At 35.3% G+C, this 26439-nt stretch overlaps 1 protein-coding gene across 4 annotated transcripts in view; it reads right to left on the bottom strand.

The window, feature by feature from the left end:
- Positions 1–26439, bottom strand: part of ARL13B (ADP ribosylation factor like GTPase 13B) — a 67122-nt gene continuing 40683 nt past the window's right edge. For 2 of the 4 annotated variants that reach the window (XM_049628033.1, XM_049628036.1), the window contains 7 exons: positions 21956–22061; positions 20699–20901; positions 15531–15645; positions 12364–12589; positions 9463–9579; positions 8432–8500; positions 1–229 (listed from right to left, as the gene is read on the bottom strand). In XM_049628033.1, the coding sequence (XP_049483990.1) occupies positions 153–229; positions 8432–8500; positions 9463–9579; positions 12364–12589; positions 15531–15645; positions 20699–20901; positions 21956–22061 (913 nt within the window). In that variant the 3' untranslated portion in view covers positions 1–152. Of the gene's footprint in view, positions 230–5605; positions 5684–8431; positions 8501–9462; positions 9580–12363; positions 12590–15530; positions 15646–20698; positions 20902–21955; positions 22062–26439 lie in introns of all 4 variants that reach the window. The other 2 variants (XM_049628034.1, XM_049628035.1) reach the window with 2 other exon arrangements.

The raw sequence follows: 26439 nt of genomic DNA, 5'->3' as shown, positions 1-26439 counted from the left end.
TTGTCATATCAGCCAGGTCTTTGGCTATTATCTCACTGAAATCACTATGGTTATCTTGCCCCAGTCATCAATGCTTAGGGTTTTTCTTCTTTGAGAAGGAAGGTCTTGTAGTTGATCTTGCAGATCTTTAAAAAGCTCATCACATGACTCGGTTATGAAACCACATCATGAGCATCACTGTTAGGCCTCTGTCGCGCAGACAGGGGAGGCAGTGGCTTCCCATAGAAATCTAAGAAAAGAAGGGATACCAAAAATATAAAACAAATGTGGTAAATCAAAATTTTTGATACAATTCATTATTTACCAACCAACACTTTAAAAGAGTAGAGCACTCTGACTTGGCAGGAGCAACAACAGGTGAGGAGAATAGAGAAAAAAAAAAAAAGTCAAAATTCCAGAAAACTTGAATAGATTCAAAACACAACCAGTAGGATAAATTCCTGACTCTAGATCATAAATTAATCTCCACTTGATTTAATAAAAAGCTATATCTAATATATATATATATATATATATATATATATATACACACACACACACAATTGTTATTTCCAATCACACATTCATTTGCATTAGAACAAACAAATAACAAATATTCAAAATCTATGGAAAGTGTTGCCAAGGCCCTGGTAAGTCAGTATGTGTATAATCCATGTTCTCATCCAATGGCTATTACTTCTAGGTATTTTGGGAAAAGAGTTAATTATCTTAGTTTTCTGGTAAGTCGTAATCTTTTACAATGATGATTTACTATTAGTCAGTGATTTAAGACATATCTGATACAAAGAAAGTCTTATTTTATATTTCTTAACAAGTTCCTGTCCCTTAATTATTATAAATTGGCTTAAATTTAAGAGAATATGTAAACCTTCAGGAGCATCTGGGTGGCTCAGTCGGTTGTGCATCTGACTTCAGCTCAGGTCATGATCTCAGGGTTCATGAGTTCAAGCCCTGCATCGGGCTCTTGCTGACAGCTCAGAGCCTAGAGCCTGTTCTGGATTCTGTGTCTCCCTCTCTCTCTCTGCCCCTCCCCACTCACACTCTGTCTCTCTCTTTCCCTCTTTCTCAAAAATAAATAAAACATTTTTAAAAATTTAAGAATATGTAAACCTTCAGGAAGTAATTCTTTCCTAGCCTATTACCTTAAAATTATTCTAGAAGCAAAGATTTTTAGGATCACTTGAAATAAATATATTAAAAATGTATTACAGGTCTGTTTCCAGTTTCACATATGTGGAGAGTTTGGCTAACTAGCCCCTCATGCAAACAAGCACATGCCCTAGATAAGAGCCTGCAAGGTCACAAGTAAATGTAAGTTCCTGATATGACTTCCCCAATGCCCTTTGTGACCAACAGTCTCCCTCACCTTCCAGGGCCTTCCGTGAGGTAAGACTATGGTGGAGCTTCTACACTCTTTTGTTTTGAATTCACGAAACTGGCCTTAGCATGTCCCCCAGTTCCTACAGGTCTCTCTGCTTGTACCCTGCCTTGATCTCCCCCTGTGGAACCCTCAAGGTATGCCATATACTTCCTCCAGAACCTGTGAGTAATAAATTTCTCCCACTTTGATTTCTCTTGTGGTCTTTTTGAACCAAGGCTTACCATCTAGCACCCAGGGGCCCTACTTAACAAATGTCAATTTAACAAAGTCATAACAGCATTTAAGGAGACTGGAAGTCACCACTGCATGCTACAAGAAGTAAAAAAAGCTGAACAGACTAAAAAAAAAACAACAATTTGTCTCAGATCCTTAAGGGGGGTAAGTCATAAGACAAACCACTGCCCCAATACCAAAGACAAACTGGCAAATATAGGGAGTCTCAGTTTATCAGAGCAGACATTCATGAATAGAATCTGTGGAGGAAACCAGTGCCCGGTAAGAAAACCCGAACTGTAGTGATGAACTGCTGGAGGCTTAGTACACAGAAGTCTGAGAATAAAAGACTCCAGGGGGACTAAGTCATAAGAGGATCCCCACAATACTGTGAGATTTATCTCTAGGAACTTGAACAAATTCCCACAATAAATACGGGAGAAAAGTCCCCTCCTGCTTCTGGCAAGAGAGGGGAAAAGAAACCATTTAGAAATACCCCATGGCACTCTGTTCTGGGGCACAAGACCTGCTGTCAGGAGAAACTAGTTAACCAGAGCCTAACCTAGTGGGGTATTATCAAACCCTAACTGATCTCAGGAAGGAAATCACTAATTCCAGCTGGCTCTATCCATTCTGTGCATTCCTTTTCAGCAGAAAAAAAAACTGAGAAACTTTTGTGAAGTTCATAGTCCAGAGGCACAGGCTCACTAAAAGACTAAGATCTAATCATAGACATATAGAACACTTCTCCTTCCACCACACATCACCACCATATTACTAAATGCCAATTTGTAACAGTTCTTTTCACCTGGGACATCATGTCAGGCTATCAAAAAAAAAAAAAATAATAATAATAATAAAATAATACAAGGCATTCAAAAAGGCAAAACACCCAGAATTTGAAGAGCTAGATCAAACATCAGCAAAAGACGTGGCAGGAATGTTGGAATTATCAGGCCAGGAATTTAAAACAACTATGATTAATAGACTAAGGGCTTTCATGGATAAGTAGCATGCGGGAACAGATGGCAATGTAAGCAGACAGATAGAAATCCTAAAAAAGAACCAAAAAAACCCCCCACTGTTACAGAAATGAAGGATGCCTGAGATAGGCTTATTAGTAGACTGGATGCAACTGAGGCAAGAACCTCTGAGCTTGAGGATAAATCAATAAAATCCTCAAAAACTGAAAAGCAAAGAGAAAAAAGACTGGAAAAACAAAACAAAACAAGAGAACGTCCAAGAACTGTGGGACAAGTACAAAAGGCACACCTTATTTATAATGGGAGTATCAGAAGAAGAAAGAAAAAAGAACAGAAGCAATATTTGAAGCAACAAAGACTAAGCCTTTTCCCAAATTAATGTCAGACATCAGAGCACAGATCCAGGAATCCAGAGAACACTGAGCAGGATATATGCCAAATGAACCACATATAAGCACATCATTTTCAAATTACAGAAAATAAAAGAAAATTAAAAATCCTGAAAGAAGCCAGAAAAAAAAAAAAACACCTTTCCAACAAAGGATCCAAGATAAGAATTACATCCAACTTTTCCTAAAACACCGTGCAAGCAAGAAGAAAGTAAAGTGAAATATTTAAAATATTTAGAGGAAAAAAAACACACCCACCTAAAATTCTGTACCCTGCAAAACTGCCCTTAAAAAGTAAAGGAAAAATAAAGACTTTCTCAAACAAAAATTGAGGGAATTTATTGCGAGTAGACTTGCCTTGCAAGAAATGCAAAAATTAGTTCCTTAGAAAGAAGGAAAATAATATAGGTCAGAAACTCAGATCTACATAAAGAAAAAGCATTGAAGAAATAAGTAAAAGTAAAATGAAAACACATTTCTCTTATTCTTAAATGATCTATAAAAGTTTGTTCAATGTATTTATGTATATAAACATATTTATCTTATGAATGTATGTATACATACATATATACACTTATGCATGCTTATATATATACGTCAAATGAATGACATCAAGGCACAAAGAACAGGAGAAAGGAATTAAGATTATTTGATTACTGTAGGTACTTCAAGTACCCATTAAATAATATAGTGTTATTTGAAAGTGGACTTGGATTGGTTGTAAATGTAAATGCAAACTCTAGAGAAGCCAGTAAAAACGGTAAAAAAAAAAAAAAAAAAAAAAAAAAATTAGTATACCCGATATGCTAAGAAAGGAGAGAAAATGGAATCATATAAAATGCTCAATTAAAACCAAAATATGCAGGGACGCCTGGGCAGCTCAGTCGGTTAAGCATCCTACTCTTAATTTTGGCTCAGATCATGATCTCATGGTTAATGAGACTGAGCCCTGTGTCAGGGCTATCAACGCAGCGCCTGCTTGGGATTCTCCCTTTCTCTCTGCCTGTCCCCACTTGTGCACATGGACTCTCTCTCTCAAAATAAATAAACATTTCAAATAACTAAATAAATGAATAAAACGACAAAAGGCTGAAAAAGAGTGAAAGACAAAAATAGGAACAAAGAATGAGGGCAACACATAGAAAACAGTAATGGATATGGTAGATATTAATCCAACTATACCAATAATCACTTTGAATGCTGGATGGTCCAAATTCAACAATTAAAAGGCAGAGAGTCAGAGAGGATCAAAAAGTACGATCCAACTATAGACTATCTACAAGAACACTTTAAATACAAAAATGTGTCAGCAGAAAATGGCTTTTCAAGCAACTACAAATTCAAACCAACTAGTAAGCTGCAAGGATACCCTAATAAATCTTAATGTAATAGTATAACATAATGAATTAAGAAAGGTATGGATTTGAAAGCTGGACACAACTAAGTTCAAATCCTAATATTGCTACTTGGTAGCTACGTGACCTCGGGGTATAGGTTCCCTGTGCAAAAAAATGGGGATATCACTGCCCATCTTACAAGGCTTTTAGGAGAATGAAAATGAGATAATGGTACCTGAAGTGCTTAGCAACAAACCAGGAACACAGAGCATACCATTAATATTATTGCTATATCATTGTTATTATTTAAATTAAAACAATTATTTTTGATAAATTTCAAGTATGACTTTTCTTATTTCTTATTTTCAAAATTAATGAGAATTTTAATACATTAACAGAACTCACAATTAAACCGGAGTGAACATAGTTTCTAATATGGTATATTTAAGTTTATTAAACAACCAAAACTCCAGGGGTTCCTGGGTGGCTCAGTCTGTTGAACATCCGACTTCGGCTCCGGTCATGATCTCAGGGTTCATGAACTCGAGCTCCATATTGGGCTCGCTGCTGTCAGCCTGTCAGTGCAGAGTTCACTTCAGCTCCTATGTCCCCCCTCTCTATCCCTCCCCCACTCATGCTCTCTCACAAAATAAACATTAAAAAAAAAAGTACCCTCCTACAAAGAAAAATCACATACACATGGCAAGAAAATATCTTTTTCCCTCCCAAGAAATTATTTTATTTTTACAATTTATTTTGTATTATTTCTTTGCCAGGAAATAAAATCATTCATACAAAGTAGGTTTCTTATTGTCTTAAATGTAGGGAATATATGTTGATGTTAGTGCCCAACTGATAGGATCAACTTAATTGCTAACACATTTTTATAAAGAGCATCAAACTTTTTAAACATGAAATTGAAGAGTAGTAAAACTACATACAAAACTTTATCTTCATTCACATTTTAAGATATGAAATATTCTTTAGTGCATTTGGTATTTTTAGCTAACAGAATCCTTGATATATTTCCCATAATGTACGATACATGTTAATGAAGTATGGATTGAGAGTGTTTACATAGTAAATACACATTCTCTTTTTAAGTCTCTTTTCTCAATGCCTGTCTTAACTATTACGCTGAGCAAGCATTATAGACATTAGAAAAGTAAAATGAAATTGCTATCAAGGTAAATGTCTATTATCAAAGAACAAGTAAGAATTTACCTTAAAAATTCCCAATATAACTATAAAAAATTGTTTTCCAACCGAGTAAGTTTTAAGTGCCAAGCTAATAGCAGTTACCTTTTAATTACTACTCTAGTTCATCATGTATCTTTTGTTTACTTGCCATTAACCAAGTGCAAAGAAATGTGTACCAAGCTAGAGAAAAGAAGAGAATGCAATTTTAAAATTTGCAGCTATCAGCATCTCAGATGAAGATCTTATGATAAACCTTAAAAAATTATTTTTATTACAATTTTTAATTATACCTGTTTTCTTCCCTATTAATGAAAGCAGTTGATTGTACTTTTTTTTTTTTTTTTTTAACCCAGGTTATGTATACTTAGATTTAAAATTTATGGGAAAGGGGCACCTGGGTGGCTCAGTTGGTTGAGTGTCTGACTTCAGCTCAGGTCATGATCTCACAGTTCATGGATTAGAGCCAAAGCCCCGTGTCGGGCTCTGTGCTGACAGCTCAGAGCCTGGAGCCTGCTTCAGATTCTGAGTCTCCCTTTCTCTCTCTCTCTGCCCCTCCCCCGCTTATGTATGTGCGCTCACTCGCTCTCTCTGTCAAAAATACATAAAGATTAAACAAAATTTCTAACTTATGGGAAAAAAACAATAAAAATATTTTAAAACTTGTGAAGTTACAGTGTTTTCTTCTCTGTTCTGGGAAGCTACATTTATTGATACATACTGAAAATTAACTAAATTATTGGAATATGGTGGTCTTAAACTTAGCTGATTTATTACAATTCTTTCCCATGAGTTCTAATTTTAAAACAAACACAGGAAAGTGAGGATGAACAAAACAAAATAACCTTCTCAACCCATTTTTGACCTTTTTCCACTTGCCCTTAACTAGCTTCCCCCTGCATGCTACCATTACTTCTTTTCTCCTCATTCTATAAAATTTCTCTCAGAAACAAGAAACTATCTATCATTCCTTCCCGCATTCATTCAGTAAATGATTACAAAGCATCTATTACAGGCAAAGATTTCATACTGTGTGATAACAACTGAAAAAAAAAAAAAATCCATCTGCAAACCCTCCACCCACCAGGGTCCCTTCTTTTCTCCTGAGTTCTTGAATCTTTCTGGTACTGATTGGCCAAAAGACATTTACAAATAAGCCTACAGACACCTCCAAACCATATCTCCTTCCTCAGGTATTTTCAGTCTTAGAGACAGCACCAACCTTCTAGCCCCTTGAATAAATAATCCTCTATTCCTCTCTCCCTCGGCCCATACATCCACTCATCAAATATTAATTACTATAATTAAGATATTTCCAGGGTGCCTGGTTGCTCAGTCAGTCAGGCATCAGAATTCGGATTAGGTCATGATCTCACTGCTTGTGGATTTGAGCCCCGTGTTGGGCTCTGTGCTGACAGCTCACAGCTTGGAGCTTGCTTCAGATTCTGTCTCTGTCTCTCTGTTTCTCTCTTTCTCAAATAAATAATCATTAAAAAAAAAAAAGATTTTTTTCTGCGTACATTTTTTACTCTTCATTCCAATTTCTATACCTCACTTCTCACTGTGACTGTTACAACAGCCTCCTAGATGGGATCTTGACCTCAAGTGTGGCCACCATCAGGTCTGTACTTTGTGACAAAAAATTATTTTCCTAAACAATACACCTAGTAACACTACTTCCCTGTTCAAAAATGTATAGTGTCTCTTGGAAAATTATAACAAGTCCAGACATCTTAACATATGTGTAAGGGACTTCACAATCTGACCCAAAGCCATAATTCCAGTTTCAAAACTCTTTGAATAAAAGTATTTTATGCAGTTTGATATAATTTCAAGTTACATGATAATGCTTTTCTAAACTTCTGATTTTTCTTTTCTGCTAGTAAATGGATCTCCATAGTAAACCAAGTTCTAGATTAGGTAAACAGAGCTATCAAAAAGGGAACTGGGTATTTTTTTTATTTATTTTTTTAATGTTTATTTTTGAGACAGAGAGAGACAGAGCATGAGCGGGAGAGGGGCAGAGAGAGAGGGAGACGCAGAATCCGAGGCAGGCTCCAGGCTCTGAGCCATCAGCACAGAGCCCGATGCGGGGCTCGAACTCGTCAACTGCAAGATCGTGACCTGAGCCGAAGTCGGATGCTCAACCGACTGAGCCACCCAGGTGCCCTGGGAACTGGATATTCTTGATGGAGAACTTTAATGAGCTACACTATATATAATTACACTTTCGCATTCTAGAAACATTTTATTGCAACAGCCTGACCTGATGGTCTGAAATCAGAACTTCTGCCTGTTGTACAAAGCAGTTCTCTATACCCAGCTTCCCTTTCTCTTTCCAAATGTGGATTTCTAATGCCATATATTGGCTGGACTACACCTTATGTTAATTTCATCCAAAGAAAACTGTTTTCTAGAGTCAATAAGTCTTTCGTAACTTTCTATTTAGCTGAACTTCATTTGGTTTACTGATTTAGTCTCTGATTTTACAAACTGTGCTGATTTTTACTTCATTCCAATATTCAGCAGCTGAGTCAACTTATTGGAAGCAGACAAAAAACAATTATGAAGCATTATCACTGAGTACACTGAGCATATACAGGACAATGCTGTTTTTAATACTAAGGATAATTGTAATTTCTCATATTTAACTTAAATTGCTTTAAAACTATCCCCATTCCATAACAATTTACATAATTATGTAATGGATAAACATAAACTATGGTTATTTTTACCTCTGTATTCCAAAGTAAACAAATTATATAGAGCCAAAAGTCACTAAAGAATAAAAAAATTAAATAAAATAAAAAGAGTAAAGTATAATGAAAAAGGATGGTTGTGGATTTGAAAGGCTTCCAAAAATAAAAGTTTGTCAAGGTAAAGAAAAGTGGATTTAATATGTATATTTTAAAACTGATCCTTTTGCATTACCATTATGACGTGTTTCACCAAGAGGCTCAAGTTTTGGAAGTCTAGTGACTTTGGGGGTTCCCCAGCCAACTAAAGAAAAAGAAAAACATTTTAAAACACTGTTAAACAATGTCTCTTTAGGCCTGTTGAGAGGTTCCCTCCCTTGACAGGAATGTATATATTTGATGCCAGGTCATATATGTATGTTGAATGACACAGTACTGAATAACCACAAAAGCATTTGAAATAGTTTTTATTGAAAAATGTAATTATAGGCTGGTAACATCTCTTTTAAGTTTTTACTTTAGTTAAAAATATAAGCATCTTCACCACCATCAAAAATTACCTTAGGCTACTATTCTAGCTTCTAGCCAAGGCTAAAAGAAATTTCTTCTAATAAGTGAAATACTAGAAATGAGTCTTGAAATAATTCTCAAAGGAAAATATTACCACCTAAAGCCTTCTAACAGGGCTAAAAGGACACCACAAATATATACATTCAGATATTTATTGAGCACGTATAGTATGTGAGGTACTATGCCTAGTGCTGAAAAATTACAATTATTGTGCAGTTAGTATGTCTTAGTGTTTTACATGCAATATTCCTTTTAATTCTCATAACAACTTAGAAGGTCAGTATGTAAGTCGGAAATATATTGGAAAAATTCACACATCTTGGTTTTAAATGTTAACTTTCAGGATGAAAGATTCAACTATTTAAAACCTTACATTAGCCATCCATTCATTAAACTTAAATTGCTTTCAGAAATCTGGACAATGATACTTCAAATAGGACCTGAATTCATTCTAGAAAGTGCTGGTGTAAAGTGTCCTTATTAATTTTACTTTTTTTTTTTTTTTTTTTTTTACTTTTAGGAAACATTTTTTTCTGATTAAAAAAGCAATGATAAATTTTGAACAAAAGAGAGAAAAGAGCTTTTCATAAATTCACACAAAAATAAATATACTGAATAAAACTACAAAATTTCTTTATTTTTCTTTACCATTTAAAGCAGTAAATCTAAATTCAGTATCAATATCAATTTACTCACCAGGAGGAGGAGGCGGGGGTGGTGTTGGACTCTTAGGAGCAGAGTCATCTGTATTAACAGGTTCTACACGGTGACTCCTTTTTATTCTTAGTTTCTTAGTTTTCTTTTTGCTGTTATCTATAAGAATATAAACATTGAACTATATGCCTTTGAGAAAATGTAAACTTCTACAATAAAAAAGAATGGAACTAGACTACTGATATTATCATTACCATAAAAACAGATCTTCAAACTTTGGAAATTGTTACCAGTAATGAAATGTGAATCTGCTTTCACTAAGCATAAAATTTTAAATGATTCCTTGATTGAATTAATACTTAATGAATATAACACAAATGGAAAAAAGCCTGTATTTTAAGTTTTATGGGAGATTATTCAGCATACAAAAAAAGTTCACATTTCCAAAAGTAACTTGTATTTTTTCCAAATGTCATATCAAGTAAATATAATTGTCTAATTCCAGGCATTCTCATGAAACTCAGAATGGCCCAAGGAAAGGGGAGAGATGTTGATTTGTCTCAATAGAATATATAGAATGATTCTAGGTATAAATAATCCAAAATTAATCCTTTGAATGTGAAAAAATACCCTAATCAAACTTAAACACGTTACCCATTAAAATAACCCCCAGACAAGGTATGCCCAATATAAATAAATATATGTAACCAAAATCACATTATTGGACATTGCAGAATCGGTGTTCTTTCTAAAAAATAACTATAGATTCTCACTTAAGCACATATAAACAATTTAAGGACATCTATGCCATTAATATGTAAATTTTAACAGTGTAAACCGTATGGCCATGTAGTTAAATAACCAAACATCAAAGTTACTAAAGTATTTTAAGTGACAATCCCAAACTGCTTAATTTATATGTATGTAATACATTTTATAAATTGGGAATTATCTATTATGTGAGAAATAACCAACATTATGAAATCTACAAAGCAATGAGAAATATAAACATTTTTAGAAACACATACTTTTTCTAAATAAAGTAGTGTCATTTGAGACATCTTACTCCACAGAGAAACAAAGACATCGTTTTACAATTAAATCGTAAGCTTTACAGATGAGAAAAAGGAAAGAGAAGGTCCAGAACCATATGGTATTTCAGGATGGGCAGTGGCTCAGGGTCATGAAACAGCACAGGATAATGGGCAGATGATCTGTCCCAGCTACAGACAAGACATATGATCTTAACAAGCTCCTCAACCTCTCCAAGTCCCTGATTTCCTATTCAAAATAATGGGAATAATATACCCTAAAGTTATTTACATTAAATAATATAATCCTGCATTAAATAATCTAAGGTATCTGAAGCCAGGTTCTAAAGCACAAAAATGTTACTTATTACTATTATAGTTATATGTTTGACTATCTTAGATCTTCTTCCTACACCGTACTTTCAAATAATCTGCCAAATATTTTTCTCTTTAACAATGTGTAACTGTTCAAAGTTCTTTCAACATATTGGGAGGCCACTTTAAATCTACTTTCTGTTTAACTCTGTTAACAGAGCTACAAGGGTATGAATATGGCTGCCCTAACTTCCCAACTTACAAAAGGTATAACTTTCAAATCTAATTTTTTAAATCTGAACCTCAGGGATTGAGATCTTATTTTTATAATGTTTCTGATACCATACAAAAATTCTTTTTTAAGATTTATTTCCTTATTTATTTATTTAGAGGGAGGGAAGGAGAGAGAGAATCCCAGGCAGGCTCCACACTGTCCGAACCATGAGATCATACCTGGGCTGAAATTACAGTCGGACACCTAACCCATTGAGCCACCGAGGCACCCCAAGTATGTACAAAAATTCTTATATACAATGGAACCATAGTGCTAGCCAGAAACTGCAGGGATGTATGATTATTAGTTCATACGTCAGGCCCCGTGCTAGAAGAACTGTAGGGTTATTTTTGTTATAAGTACTAAAAGCCCTGTGGGAAAAATATGATGCTTATCCCCACCTTAGAGATGAGGAAACCAAGACTGAAGAACAATACACTGTAACATAACAAATATCTCGATTCTATCCCAAGATGTCTGATTCCAAACACAGGCTGTCTACGAAACCAAAGACATGAACTTCCCGTTAAATCACAAAACCACTTAGAGAAAACAAAGCAATTATGAACTGAAGATTTTGTATAATATTAAAATAGTAGGAAAATGGCTACTGGCTTTAAATACGTTCATGGGGCATCTGGGTGGCTTAGTCAGTTAAATGTCCAATTCTTGATTTCGGCTCAGGTCATGGTCTCATGGTTTTGCCTTCTAGCCCTGCATCGGACTCTGCACTGACCGCACAGAGCCTGTTTGGAATTCTCTCTCTATTCCTCTCTCTCTATCCCTCCCCCCTTCACCCACTCATGCTTTCTCTCTATCAAAGTAAATAAAATAAAAACTTTGAAAATGTTCAACTGAGTAGGTCTGCATTCTATGGAAATAACAAGTCAATAAAAGAAGTGACACTGATTGCAGTATTATGAAGCTTAAAATAAAACCCAAATAAAACTCCCTAAAAGAGCCTTAAAGGTTAAATATATTTCAAGGATTCCTGGGACTATGTGCTATATTCCAAATTTATGAAACAAAACTGAAAACAGAATTTTCTGCTGAAATTCACTTCAATTGCAAAGGATCACATTTTAAGGCATCATGAATAAAAACATAAGTTAGCAAATTAAGGAGAAACTAAAAACCATGAGAAAACCATGATAAATAATGCATTTGGAGACAAAAAATATTATAGTACATTTTTTGTGAAAATAATCATGACAAATGATAGATGTATCATTAAACTCTGTGTATATGTGTGTGTGTGTGTATACACATATATATACATATATATATATATATTTTAATATATTTATCACCTAGATTTGTCACCTGATTCTGATGATCGCTGGTCTGTATCATCTTCATTCTCCAACTGCTGTGTTAATGCCTCTTTATAATTTTCAACTATTCCAAGCTCATTGTTCTTTTGGCTATTGTCACTGATCTGGCTCTGTGTCTCTATTTGCTCATTCTCCGTTTTATGTTTCGGGGGGCAGCCATCACTGTCTTTCTCCATACTGTGTCTCTTTTTGTCTTTTTCAAGTTTTCTTTCATTCTAACAAAAATGAAATATATCACTTTTAATATAAAAGTTGTGTATCTAAGACAGTTTTAAGGGAGAAATCAAATAATCCAAACGCATTCTGTAACTTCAGGGCACTGTGATATTTTTATTAAAAAATGCATTTGTTGAATATATCATTAAAGCATACTAATTGGTAAACATGCAGAAAACACATATAGTATAAAGAAAGAAAACAAATAATATCTGTAATTCCACAATCAAGAGATGATCTCTACTTGGTGCATGATCACTAAGAGGTGTTTTCTTCTCCTACCCCACATATGTACAGGTACACCACCCACAAACATACATGTGATTGAATGTCTCTCTCTATATGCATATTTATTTTGTGCATTTGTTTTTTAAACAAAAAAGAATTTAAGTTTTTACTTAAGAATGTATATTTCTTTCCTTGTCAACAAATATATGAAGTGCTTTGACTAGTACCTGACCCATGATAAAGTGTTAGCTATATGTGTTAGCTATTACTACTTTCATCAATTACATTATCATTTTCAAGGTTATAACGTAATTTACCAACTCCTAATCAGTAGACAAATTATTTTCAATTTTTCATTATAACAAATGCAGTTATGGAATTCGTTTTTTAGAATAAATTCCTAACACTGGAACTATTGGATCAACAGGTAACTAAACACTTCCCTTCAGAAAAGCAACAGTGAATTTACACTCCAGGCAAAAGGTTAAGAGAGTGACATTTCCCCATATCTTTTTCAATCCCTGTATACCATTTTCTATCTTTTACATGTCCACCAAACTAATAAGTACATATTTTTACCTTAGTGTTAGTTTCATTTTTTTTTATTGCTAGTGAAAATGAACTATCAACTACACTTATTGTCATTTTTATTTTTATCCATAGTAACCTAAAACCTTTTTTTTTTCCTCCTAGATTCTCATTATTTTCATAGGAATTGCTAAGGGTTTGTTTTGTTGTTGTTGTTTTTTTTTTGTCTTATGTGTCTCAGATATTTTTCATTAGGGTTTGTTTAGAGTTTTTTGCTTTTAGCTTTGTAGAACAGATCTTTAAAAACAAATATAAGACCTATCTGTTTTTAACTTTATGATTTGTGGCTTAATTGTCCTACTTTAAAAGTTTTCCTTCTCCAAGTATATGCAAATATTTAACTATATTATGTGCTAGTACTTTTAAGGCTACTTTACACATTTTACACATTTAAGTCTTCTGGAGTTCAACCTGATATTTGCTATTCATTAATTTTACTTTTCCAAATGATTGTTCAGTTATTCCAACTCCCTTTTCTCTCAAATATAAAATGTCACCTTTACCTTACCCTAAATGCTCACGTATAATTAGGTTTGTTACTATTTGTACTATTGACAAGTCTCTTCTGGAACGAATACTTCACCATTTTTTTTTTTTAATCTATAGTAAATTCAAAGGAATGCAAGGTGATTCTCTAAAATGCAAACATTTTGAAAGACAAGTTTAACAGAAGGAAAAAAATACTTGCTCAGTAAAAAGAAGACTTCAGGTCATTTGTTTTCAGTTACTTCATTTCTTTACTGATTATTTTCTTAAAATTAGCACAGTTTAAAAGCATAGTAACTTTCCGCATGCCACTAATTAGTTCAGGGACTTTCAATATGAGGTATGCTACGCTGTACACCGTATTGTTCACATCTTTCTATTGTGAAAAATACAGTGGTGATAGAAGCACTAAGGCCTTCTAAGTAATTTACAACCATGGTGCTATAAAATAATTGGTCATTATCCACAAGGTGAACTTTATTACAAATATAGAGTAAATTAATGTTTCAAAGTGCAAAGTCAAACTTGATTTCCTGGTCTACCACTATTTTTTAAAGAACATACAACAAAACTTGGAAAACATGGTATTTAATAGGCTAGAGATAAATCAATAGGTCAAGTTATTAAGACAGCTTTAATGTACTTAGAAAAGCATATACTGAAGGTAAATGTGGCGGGGTTAATAAAAAGATTAAATACAATTAACCTTCTGGTATCTAAGCAACCCAAGACAAAATATCTCCTATTACCAATTATTCTGCAAAATAAAGCAATACCAAAACTATCCAATCATCTTCTTACCTGTGGAGCTGCCTCCCTCCTCAGCAGCAGCCCCAAGGAAGAAACAATCATCCACCTTTCCAGATGAGGACCTGTGTGGAAGGAGGCAGTGACAGGGGAAGAGGAATGGAGAACATACAGGTGGGACCAGCGAGCCAGCTGCCACATTAAGCTCTGAGTGAATGGAGAGCAGATTTAGAAAGCTCTGCCTCGAAGGAGGCATGGCTGCGGATGGTGACTGAAGCAGGGCCAGCGCAAACTCTGGACACCCAGTGGAGAAATGAAAACGAAGATAGAGACATACAGACACACATACACAGCTCCTTCTTCATGATTAAAATCTACAAGTTAATTTTGGTAAAATTTCTGACAATCAAAATTAAAATAAATGATACTCATATATAGGAGAACTTATAGTTTCCAACATTCTTAAGTATTCTGGGAAAGTAATTAAAAAATCATTTACATACTCTAAAATGCATCACAGGCATCCAAATATTACTTTAAAGAGATAGCAACAGCAATACAGGGACAAAGTGTAAAAAAGAGTAAATACAGCACTATCCTATGAAATAAACGACAAAAAAAAAAAAAGATTTAGCAGGACAGTAATTATGGCAGTTGCCACATTCAATCTTCGTTTTCATTCTCAGTTAATTCAGGAGTCATCTCTCCTTTTTTATATCAGATCAAAAAGTAAACTTTACGAGGAAAAAAAAGCAGTAAGCCTTTAATCCATCTCTCCCATTTAATTTCTTTTAGGAATAATCTCTGGTGAAACACTTCTCCCCACCTCCTTTCTCAACTTCTAACTTTATAACTTAAGATAGGAAAAATCACATTTGCCACCATCCGTACCTCAAGGATGACAGATGCGATTGGCTGGAAAGGATTAACAATAATTGGTTCGGAGTCCAACTCAGCCAGGCTGCTGGTTCCATTGAGTTCCGCCTGCTCTCGTTCTCTTTGTTCTCTATTGTTTGAGGGAAAAGTTTTGGAATTCCTTATGAGAAAACGCTGAACCATGTGTAAGAACATTTGTAATCGGCTTAACGCTATTAAATTTAGTAAGTTAAACATCTGGACATGACTTTCAATTACTAGGAGGTTTTCAGAAATCCTTACTTCTGGTAATAGGCCCCTAGCCACGTGTAATAATTGGAGCTTTTTATTTCAAGTATAGTTGACCCACAATATTACATTAGCTTCAGGTGTACAACATAGTGATGTGACAAGCCTATACATTATGCTATGCTCACAAGGATAGCCACTGTCACCATATAACACTATTAAAATATTCTCTATGCTGTACCTTTCATCTCCATCAGTTATTCATTCCATAACTGGAAGCCTGTACCTCCCACTCCCCTTCACCCATTTTGCCTGTCCCCCCCCCCCCCCCTTCCCTTGGCAACCACCAGTTTGTTCTCTGTGCTTCCGGGTCTGTTTCACTTTGTTTTTCATTTGCTTTTTAGATTCCACATATAAATGAAAACATGGTATCTGTCTTTCACTTATTTCACATAGCAGAATACCCTCCAGATCTATCCATGTTGTTGCAAATGTAAGATCTTGTTCTTTTTTATGGCTGAGTAATATTCCACTGTTAATCATTTGAATTAAAAAAAAAAAAAAAAGGAAATGCTGACAAAAATAACATTCTCCCTATGACTGACTCCTTAATGTCAGTGGTAGTTGCTAATTAATTTTCTACGTGCCAAAGGTTTATATTCACAGATTTGTTAATTTCTCTCCCAAACAAATGCTGTCATTGATGTTAACAAATAAGTCCTCTTGTTAACAGCCTTCTTCAGGGCTGTGTCAAACTGTATATCACATATGGACTAGATAACAACTGTTGCTGCAAAGAAGTAAAGAAACTATAAAACTAAGTTGCTCTATATCACTCAGATTAAGTATTTCCACATGAGTTACTACTGAAACATACACTATCTCTGTGATTCATAGTTAATATTGCCCCATACATGAAGAATAATAAGCTACTTTTTAAAATGAGTAGCTGGATGTTCACCATAAGTGTGGTCACCATCTGTCAGCATACAACTCTATTATAAAACCTTATATGTTCCCTTTGCTGTACCTTTCATCCCTGACACTTACTCATTCTGGTAACTGGAAGTCTGTACCTCCCACTCTCCTTCACTCATTTTGCTCCACCCCCAACCCCCTCCCCTTTGGCAACCACCAAGCTCTGCTTTTAATTATAAATTAATATACTAGGGTCCCTCTGAAGAGGACTTCCTTGGCAGAAATTTGCCCCCCCTCCCCCCGCCATTTTTTAATGAGTTGTCAAGACTAAAAATCCTGGCCAGTTATATAAGAACTGTGTTGTGTCTGTTTCACCAAGTTGATGCCAAACCCTGGGGCTTCTTGATGTCCAACTAGCTGGTTTTTCCCTGGTAACATAGATATGTCTTTCCAAGTCTCTATAAAACAACAAAGTCACTGAATATTTTAACTAATGTTTCCATACAATTCTGGCTCCTCTACTGTACTACTGCATGTATTACGAGCAGGGACCAGATCTGATTCATCTCTGTATTGTCAGTTTCTTATGCTGAATTCAAGACAGAGATATTACTCAATAGATTTGTTGGAGTGAAAAAAATAAACAAGTAGCTGAAGACAGAAGAATAAGTATTGTAGATCTACAACTACACTGTAAGTATGGTAATATGAATGCTCATTACTATGACATTTATTATGCTCTATTTTGGAAATATATATCCTTTCATTCTAAACCTAGGAAGCCAAGAGTTAGAGATTTGCAATTTATTACCTCTGTGACTTTGGACTTATATCTAGATCTTTAAGCCTCAGCTTTCCCCTAAATGTTTATAAAAATATGTACTTCATAAGGTTGTGCAAAGTACTCTGCATGTGAAGGTACTCTGTAAATGAATATACCTACAGGATGGTAATGTTATTCATTTATTAGTAAGCAATTTCAGGTTTCTGGCACTGACATATTATTTTCAGATATCAACAACAGCACGTTTTACTATTTTTCAAAAATATCTGAACATTTAATTAAATAAAAAGTTTTTTCGTTTTTTTAATAACTCTTCTCTAAATGCCACTTTTAATTCCAAAGTCTCTCTGCTCAACAGGAGAGGCCTCAGACCAGAAGTGGCATGGCTAGGAAAAAAGGAGGAAAGGAGAATGGGTATCACAAAAGCCACAACATGTCCTAACATCATCTAGAATATCTTTTTTTTTTTCTTTTAATGTTTATTTATTTTTGAGACAGAGAGAGACAGAGCATGAACTGGGGAGGAGCAGAGAGAGAGGGAGACACAGAATCGGAAACAGGCTCCAGGCTCTGAGCTGTCAGCACGGAGCCCGACACGGGGCTTGAACTCACGGACCGTGAGATCATGACCTAAGCCGAAGTCGGACGCCCAACCGACCAAGCCACCCAGGAGCCCCTCATCTAGAATATCTTTATGGAAAAATTAAAAACTTGAAAAAAGTGACTAACATTAGACGACTTCTTTCCAACTAAATTTTTTTCATTGTTTGTTTTCTTAGTGGAAGAAAAACAAAAGAGTCTTCAGAAAAGCGTGGTCATGTATTTTATTTTTATAAATACATAAAAGGTATACTTCCATGAATGATTGGTTGTACCAAGCTTTATATCACTAAAATATGATACACTAGGAGAAAAAACCCAAAGACTCTCACATTTACCAAAATAAAACCTCACACTGGTATCAAGAGAGACCTAGATGAATGATCTGCTCATATTCTTGAGTAGATGGAGATGGAGAGATCTTGGAGATGGAGAGTATGTCTCTAGAAATATTTCTTTCCTTTAGGTCCTATCTCCGAATTAAATGACAGATGCCAGTAATCAGAGGGTTTCTTCAGCAGTGTAAGGAAGCATCTCACAAAGGCATCACCAAGAGCACTTAGTGAGTTCTTGCCTATCAGACTACAGCTATGTTAAAGTACATGGAAAGCCAATATTATTTAGGTATATGGAAGATAACTTTATATCTTACAGGAACTCACTGAAAAATCTTCATTTTCCCCCTCCTCTACCATATAACAATCCAGTGAAGAAAGAAAGAAGAATCATGGGATTAAGTACTAAACTCAACTTCTAATCAAATCTGAGTACTTTCTTCCAGCATTAAGATTATTACAAATGATTTCGTGGTAAAAGTTATATAATCACTTTTTTTTTTTAATTCAGAGTTTGCTAAATTCCATTTAAGAGTTTGCTCTCAAGCAACGTATTTTAAAAATAATTTTTTTTTAAACGTTTTTTATTTATTTTTGGGACAGAGAGAGACAGAGCATGAACGGGGGAGGGGCAGAGAGAGAGGGAGACACAGAATCGGAAACAGGCTCCAGGCTCCGAGCCATCAGCCCAGAGCCTGACGCGGGGCTCGAACTCACGGACCGCGAGATCGTGACCTGGCTGAAGTCGGACGCTTAACCGACTGCGCCACCCAGGCGCCCCTAAAAATAATTTTTAAAACATCTTTTAAAATACTGAGACACTGCAATTTTTTTTTAATTTACATCCAGTTAGCTAGCATATAATGCAACAATGATTTCAGAAGTAGATTCTTAATCCCCCTTACCCATTTAGCCCAATCCCCTCCCACAACTCCTCCAGTAACCCTCTGTTTGTTCTCCATATGTAAGAGTCTCTTATGGTTTGTCCTCCTCCCTGTTTTTATATTATTTTTGCTTCCCTTCCCTTATGTTCATCTGTTTTGTATCTTAAAGTCCTCATATGAGTGAAGTCATCATATTTGTCTTTCTCTAATTTCGCTTAGCATAATACCCTCCAGTTCCATCCACGTAGTTGCAAATGGCAAGATTTCATTCTTTTTGATTGCTGAGTAATACTCCATCGTGTATATATATACACACCACATCTTCTTTATCCATTCATCCATCAATGGACATTTGGGCTCCTTCCATACTTTGGCCATTGTCAATAGTGTTGCTATAAACATTGGGGTACACGTGCCCCTTCGAAACAGCACACCTGTATCCCTTGGATAAATGCCTACTAGTGCAATTGCTGGGTCGTAGGGTAGTTCTATTTTTAATTTTTGAGGAACCTCCATACTGTTTTCCAGAGTGGCTGCACCAGTTTGCATCCCCACCAGCAGCAAGACACTGCAATTTAATCTACTTTCTGACAAAACTAGTGCTGAAGATCAGATTTTACTTTAGTTGATAGATCCACTGGCAGCTTACCTTCTATCTTTGCTTAGACTAAAGAAGGCTTGCTTGCTTGCTTTCTTCCTTTCTTTTTCATTTTTTTAATGTTTACTCATTTTTGAGAGAGAGGGAGAGAGAGAGAGAGACAGAGCACGGGCAGGGGAGGGGCAGAGAGAAAGGGAGACACAGAATCTGAAGCAGGCTCCAGGCTCCAAGCTGTCAGCACAGAGCCTGACATGGGGCTCGAACTCACAAACCAATAGATCATGACCTGAGCCAAAGTCAGATGCTTAACTGACTGAGCCATCCAGGTGCCTCGGGAAGGCTTTCTTAATCTATTGACATATTGAGCCCAATAATTCTTTGTTATCAGAGATGGTCCTGTGTATCACAAGATATTTAGCAGCATCCCTGGCCTCTACCCATTAGATCCCAGTAGCAAGCATTCTACCTACTCCCAGCCATGACAAGTAAAAATGTCTCCAGACATTGCTAAATGTCCTCTGAGAAACAAAATCACCCCAAGAATTGAGAACCACTACACTAATGGTACCCATAAGAAATAAGAGAGAAAAATCTTCAAATTCTGGGAATTAATAAATACCTACAGAATAAATTTAATTACTATAACACCACTAAGAAAATTAGTACCCTCTCACTCAAACTTGTGTAGAGAAAGATCCACAGAAATAAAACATTTACCTAGTGTCTTCCTTCATATAGCAAGGGGAAACTGAATAGACAAAACTATAAAATTATTCATAAAACTGTGGTGTTCTGGACTTTTCAAATGCACTGTGGTACAAAATTAATCTACTTACCTTTCTTCTCGTAATTTTCGCACTCGTTCAGCCCTCTCTCGTTTCTCTTGTTCTTCAAGAGCACGCTGTTCTGTTGTGTCTCTTTGGATACGTTCATTTAAAGCATCAAAGTCTCTTGCAATGATATGTAGGAGCCAGTAAAGGCCTTTTTTAATGGACTTGTCAATTTTCTTTCCATAGCCCAAGACTGCTGAACAAGGTTCCTGAGAAACCGAAATTTATTTGACTTAAAGATTAAAACTAAGAGTTCTCCACAAAAATGTTTATAAACTATTAAGTGTAATTACTGGCAAATCAAAACTAATCCATTAATTAATTATATGAAGCATCTGTTTATTTAACTTATAAAACACACTTTTGCAATGATTACTAAACATTAGTACATATAATCTGATATATTTTGTGGATAATATCTGTAAGCTGTGAAAGACATTACAAGAAGTCGACAGTGCCAATTATAATTTTAAACAAACTCATTGGAAGACAAAACTGCACTGCCAGAAGAAAAATACCCCTACTTATTAAAAACAGCAGAAAGTTTTAATTCCTTATACCAGGGAATTTATAGCATTAAACATCTTTTAAGATTGACACCCTAATGGCCATCTTCTGAAACCAGAAGGAGTGACTAAATCTTCTGTCCACCTTTCTTAAGATTGTAGGATAATTCTCCTGATAAAATCTTCCAAACTCATGATAACCTCTCCTATGCTTACATTTTGTATTTATAGTAGAGCATGCTACAATTTTTTTTTTGTTTTTTTAACTTATTTTTGAGGTGGGGGGGAAGAGAGACTATGAGCAAGTGAGGGACGGGCAGAGAGAGGGGGACAGAGGATCTGAAATAGGCTCTGAGCTGATAGCAGAGCCCGATGTGGGCTCAAACTCAACAAACTGTGAGATCACAACCTGAGCTGAAGTCAGACACTTAACGGACTGAGCCACCCAGGCACCCCTCTACAAAATTTATAGCATGACATGTTTGTGTAACTTAAAGTTCCTATCAGCAATATCTTAAACAAAAAGCAAATCTAAAGTCTTGGAGATCATGAAAGATAGTTTATGGAAGCAACAACCAAACAGAAAAACAAATGTTATAGTATTAAATAATATCAACAGAACAGGGAGAATGTGATTTCCTGGGTTAAAAAAAATTTTTTTTAAACACTAATAAATTATCTTGTTAGCTGCCTACCACCTAATTGCCTATCACCTCTACAAAAACATATCTCATAGGGCAAAAAATCAAAAACTTACTATTTGACATAGGCACTTGTGCTCATTGACCAATTTTTCCAGAGACAGGCATTCAATCACATCAGCTTCTCCTAAAGCCCCTTCCTTGTCTTGTTTATTTGCCAACCTAGAGAGACATAAATGAAGTAGTTTTATAGCAAATGTATAAGCATAAAATCACTTAGAATTATTTTGATCATGTTCTTCTTAGTCTAAAGATTTAACCCTACTGATTACAAAACATACTGGTTTTAGAGAGTATTGTAGTATGTATGTTATCATTTTCACTTTATTTATTACTGCTAAAATAAGTTTGTAAGATTTGGCCTATATAAAAGGAAATCAAGTAAACAAAAGTGTCAAGAAAATAAGCAATAGGTCAATAGGCCAACAACAAAACAAGCTATAAAGAGAAAAAGAAGTGGACTGCTAGTTTCCACAGCCCTCAGCAATCGGTTCCAGCTTTCACATTAATTATGTCCTTACCTTTTTTTTAAATTTATTTTAACATTTATTTATTTTTGAAACAGAGAGAGACAGAGCATGAACAGGGGAGGGTCAGACAGAGAGGGAGACACAGAATCTGAAACAGGCTCCAGGCTCTGAGGTGTCAGCACAGAGCCCGACGTGGGGCTCGAACTCATGGACCTGAGTTCAGATCACGACCTGAGCTGAAGTCGGACGCTCAACCGACTGAGCCACCCAGGCGCCCCATGTCCTTATCTTCTTAAAATACAAACTGTATCATGTTTTCAAACACCCAGACATTCATTCTGAGCCTGTACTATTGGAGTTCATCTATATTTTCAGTGTGTGAATATGTCCACATAAATGTGCAACCTATTGGAGAGGTGGGGCCACTTTTTAAAAATTTTTTTAACGTTTTATTTTTACTTTTGAGAGACAGAGAGAGAGACAGAGAGAGAGAGAGAGAGACAGCACGAGTTGGGGAGAGGCAGAGAGAGAAGGAGACACAGAATCCAAAGCAGGCTCCAGGCTCTGAGCTGTCAGCACAGAGCCCGGTCGAGGGCACGAATTCATGAACCACGAGATCATGACTTGAGCAGAAGTCAGATGCTCAACCGACTGAGCCACCCAGGCACCCCAGGGCCACTTTTAATTTATTTGGCATAGTATTGGGCATAAAAAACATGACACTCAATCAGGAACATATTGAGGGAAAACAAAATGAAAAACTAAAATAAATTATTAAAAAATAGGAATTACTACAAAATAACACCGTTTGCCTATCAGATGGCAGAGGACAAAAGTTTAATAAAACACTGTCATGGTCAGGGTTTGACAGACATTTCAGAGCCAAATATGTTATTTAACAAATATATAGAATAATAAGTCTAATGAACCCTTATCACCTAATCTTTAAAAATTATCAACATTATGCCATTCTTGCTCATCTACTATCTTTTACTTGCCCTGCCCAGTCAAGTTACTTCACCCAGCAATTTAAAAATTAAAAAACATTACCACAATACACTATCATGCCTAAAAAAAATTAACATTCCTTGATATTTTTTATGTTATGTCCAAATTCAGATCCAAACAAGATACACATTACAATGTATTCATTTAAATCTTTCTGAATCAATATCATCTGCAGTCCCAACACACCCACCCCTGCAACATTACCACCACCACCTCTTTTCCTCCCATGACATCTATTTGTAAAACAAAACAAGCCCTATTTGTATAGAATTTCCTGTGTTTAGTACGATTGGGCTGATACCCTCCTCATGAAGTCATTTTAACGTGCATTTCCTGTATCTGTAATTAGATACACATCGGTAGATGCTACATCTGTAGTTAGATGTACTGGTTGAAATTATGACAAGCATATTGCATAGATAGTGCTAATATGATACTTAGAAGGAATATTACTTCTAGTTATACAACCTTTAGTGATATTATAATAGATCCGTGGATTCGTCTAGAGTCAGCTGGATTCATCCAAAATAAAGTTCCCAACTAACCTTTCTTTCATCTAATGATTTTAACAGGCATAATGACCTTTGCTTAATTTCATTATTTTACAAGAGCTTATCAAATCATGATTTTTCTAGTTCTATATTCCTGCTGAATTTACTAGCTATGTATTGTCTAAAGAATAAACTTTCATCAACTACTCGGTAATGCTTAAATACGATTCAGATAAAAGTCAACATAAATGTTTGATCCTTTGCTTCATTTCCTAGTTTTCCTAAGAGTGAATTGGTGCCTTATTAACCTCCAAAGGTAATCAAGTTGCTTTCTTTGGTTTGTGGAGGGATACATATCATTATGAACTCATGGATTTTAGAGGTGCCTGGCTGGCTCAGTCAGAAGAAGAGCATGTGACTCTTGATCTCAGGGTCCGGAGTTTGAGCCTACACGTTGGGGGTAGAGATTACTTAAATATCTTCAAACATACATGTATATGATAATGTGTTTTAGGTTATTTTAGTCAGTGTTCTTTTTTGAGGCTCAAAGTTACAGATTTTTGGTCATTGGGAGTCCTCTTTGAACTAGCTCCTGTGTTCTTTTGGCACAACTCCAGTAATCTTTGATAGCTTCTTTGCTTTCCCATAAGAAACTATATCCCAGGGGCGCCTGGGTGGCTCAGTCAGTTAAGCGGCCAACTTCAGCTCAGGTCATGATCTGACAGTTCATGAGTTCAAGCCCTACGTCAGGCTCTGTACTGACAGCTCAGAGCCTGGAGCCTGCTTTGGATTCTGTCTCCCTCTCTCTCTGCCCCTCTCCCGCTCATGCTGTGTCTCTCTCTCTCAAAAATGAATAAACTTTAAAAAAAAAAAAAAGAAAGAAAGAAAGAAAGAAAAGAAACAATGTCCCAGACCTGAAATCGTCAGTTTCTCTAAGGTGCCCTGATTCCTTTCAGTAAAGAAGGAACTGGTATTTTAAAGACCACAATCTGGGGACTATGGGCATTTACTGCTATTGACTTGCCATTGCTTCTAGACCCTTTCAGTGGATAGAGATAGGAAAAATTGGTTTAGAAAAAAATTAAATCATGAGCTCATAGTGATTTTTCCATTTTAAATCAAATATTAGTTTTTACTTAGCTTAATTTGTAGTTCTTTTTTCTTATACTTAAAAACTTCAGTTTGTAATCACACCGACATTAACAATTTATCATACAGTATAAAGAGTTTCAACACAACAATACCAATATTATTACTAAAAATACTTCCAAATGCAGGTTAAGATCTCGTTGTGGTTATTTTTGTCTCTAACACACATCCCACAAAAGATGAATGAGTCAAAATACTGGTTTTTAAAATTACTTGGAATAATGCTTCTCTGTGTGGCTATGCCAACATCTAGATATGTAGCCACGTTCATTTGTTTCAGGCTTCTTTTGCTTTTTACATACAGTTTTATTATTTTAAGATTTAATTTTTAAAACGTTTATATGGTTCCAAATTCAAAACTGTAAAAACAAGGTACAATCAGAACTATTTTCCATCTCTTTCCCTGTCCCTCTCTCTATTCCTTCCATTCTCATCTAGGTAACTTTTTTCATTAGTTTTTAGCTCATCCTCCCATTGCTTCTTTTTGAACATATAAACATATATATGGGGGAAATGGTATTTTAAAGCACACAATTTGGAGACTATGGAAATTCACCATTATTGATTGGTGGGGGGGGAGGAGTATTTGTGTGTATATCCACCTTTCCTTTTTGCCTCAAAAACTACTACACTATATACACTTTTGTGCACTAGCATGCTTTTTTTAATTGTAAATTCTACAATTACCCTGTAGTATAAAGAAATCTTTTTTATTACTATATTCTTTATTAATGAATAAAAAGGTCATTATACAGATGTTCCATTTATTCAGCCAGGCCTACATGGAAGGGCTTTTGTGTTGTTTCCAGTGATTTGTTGTCACAAAGAGTGCTGTGAAGAGTAAGTGTGTGATGGAGTTATTTCTTATTTTGGAAACATTCCAACGATATTATAGCAATTTCCCTCCTCTTACCCTCAAATCATAACAACTCAAGCAGCAAAAAAGGGAGAGTAAGAAAATTCAGTAAGGTGAGAGAAATTTCATTTCTAATACTTCCTGTATTTCACTCCAGTGAAAATTAATTTTGAATTGTTATACTGTATATTATAAACAGTATAACATATTGCTGCACACCTTTAGGTTTTCTACACTGAAACTATTTTAAAGTGAAAATAGCAAGCGTAAGTAAAAAGAAGAGTGAAGTGGAAGGTTTAAATATGAGCTCTTTTCTGGCTGGTATGGTTCTGAAATTCAATGATTTCATAGTTAAGTCCTTGGGATTTCCTAAAATAAAGTAGAATTCAATCATTTTAGAGTAAATGGAACAAAAAGGCTTCACCCCAAGCTTGTTTCCATTCCTATTTATTCCAAATTCTGTAACATTTAGCAAGTTTTAATACCTAAAGAAAGCAAAGTAACATCTATCTAAAGACAAACCACCTTTTTCGTAATATCTTTTATGCATAATACAAGATCAAAAT

The sequence above is a fragment of the Panthera uncia genome, chromosome C2 (assembly GCF_023721935.1).
Source record: "Panthera uncia isolate 11264 chromosome C2, Puncia_PCG_1.0, whole genome shotgun sequence".
In the NCBI taxonomy this organism is placed as follows: Eukaryota; Metazoa; Chordata; class Mammalia; order Carnivora; family Felidae; genus Panthera; species Panthera uncia.
This window is presented reverse-complemented; position numbering and strand designations above follow the sequence as displayed.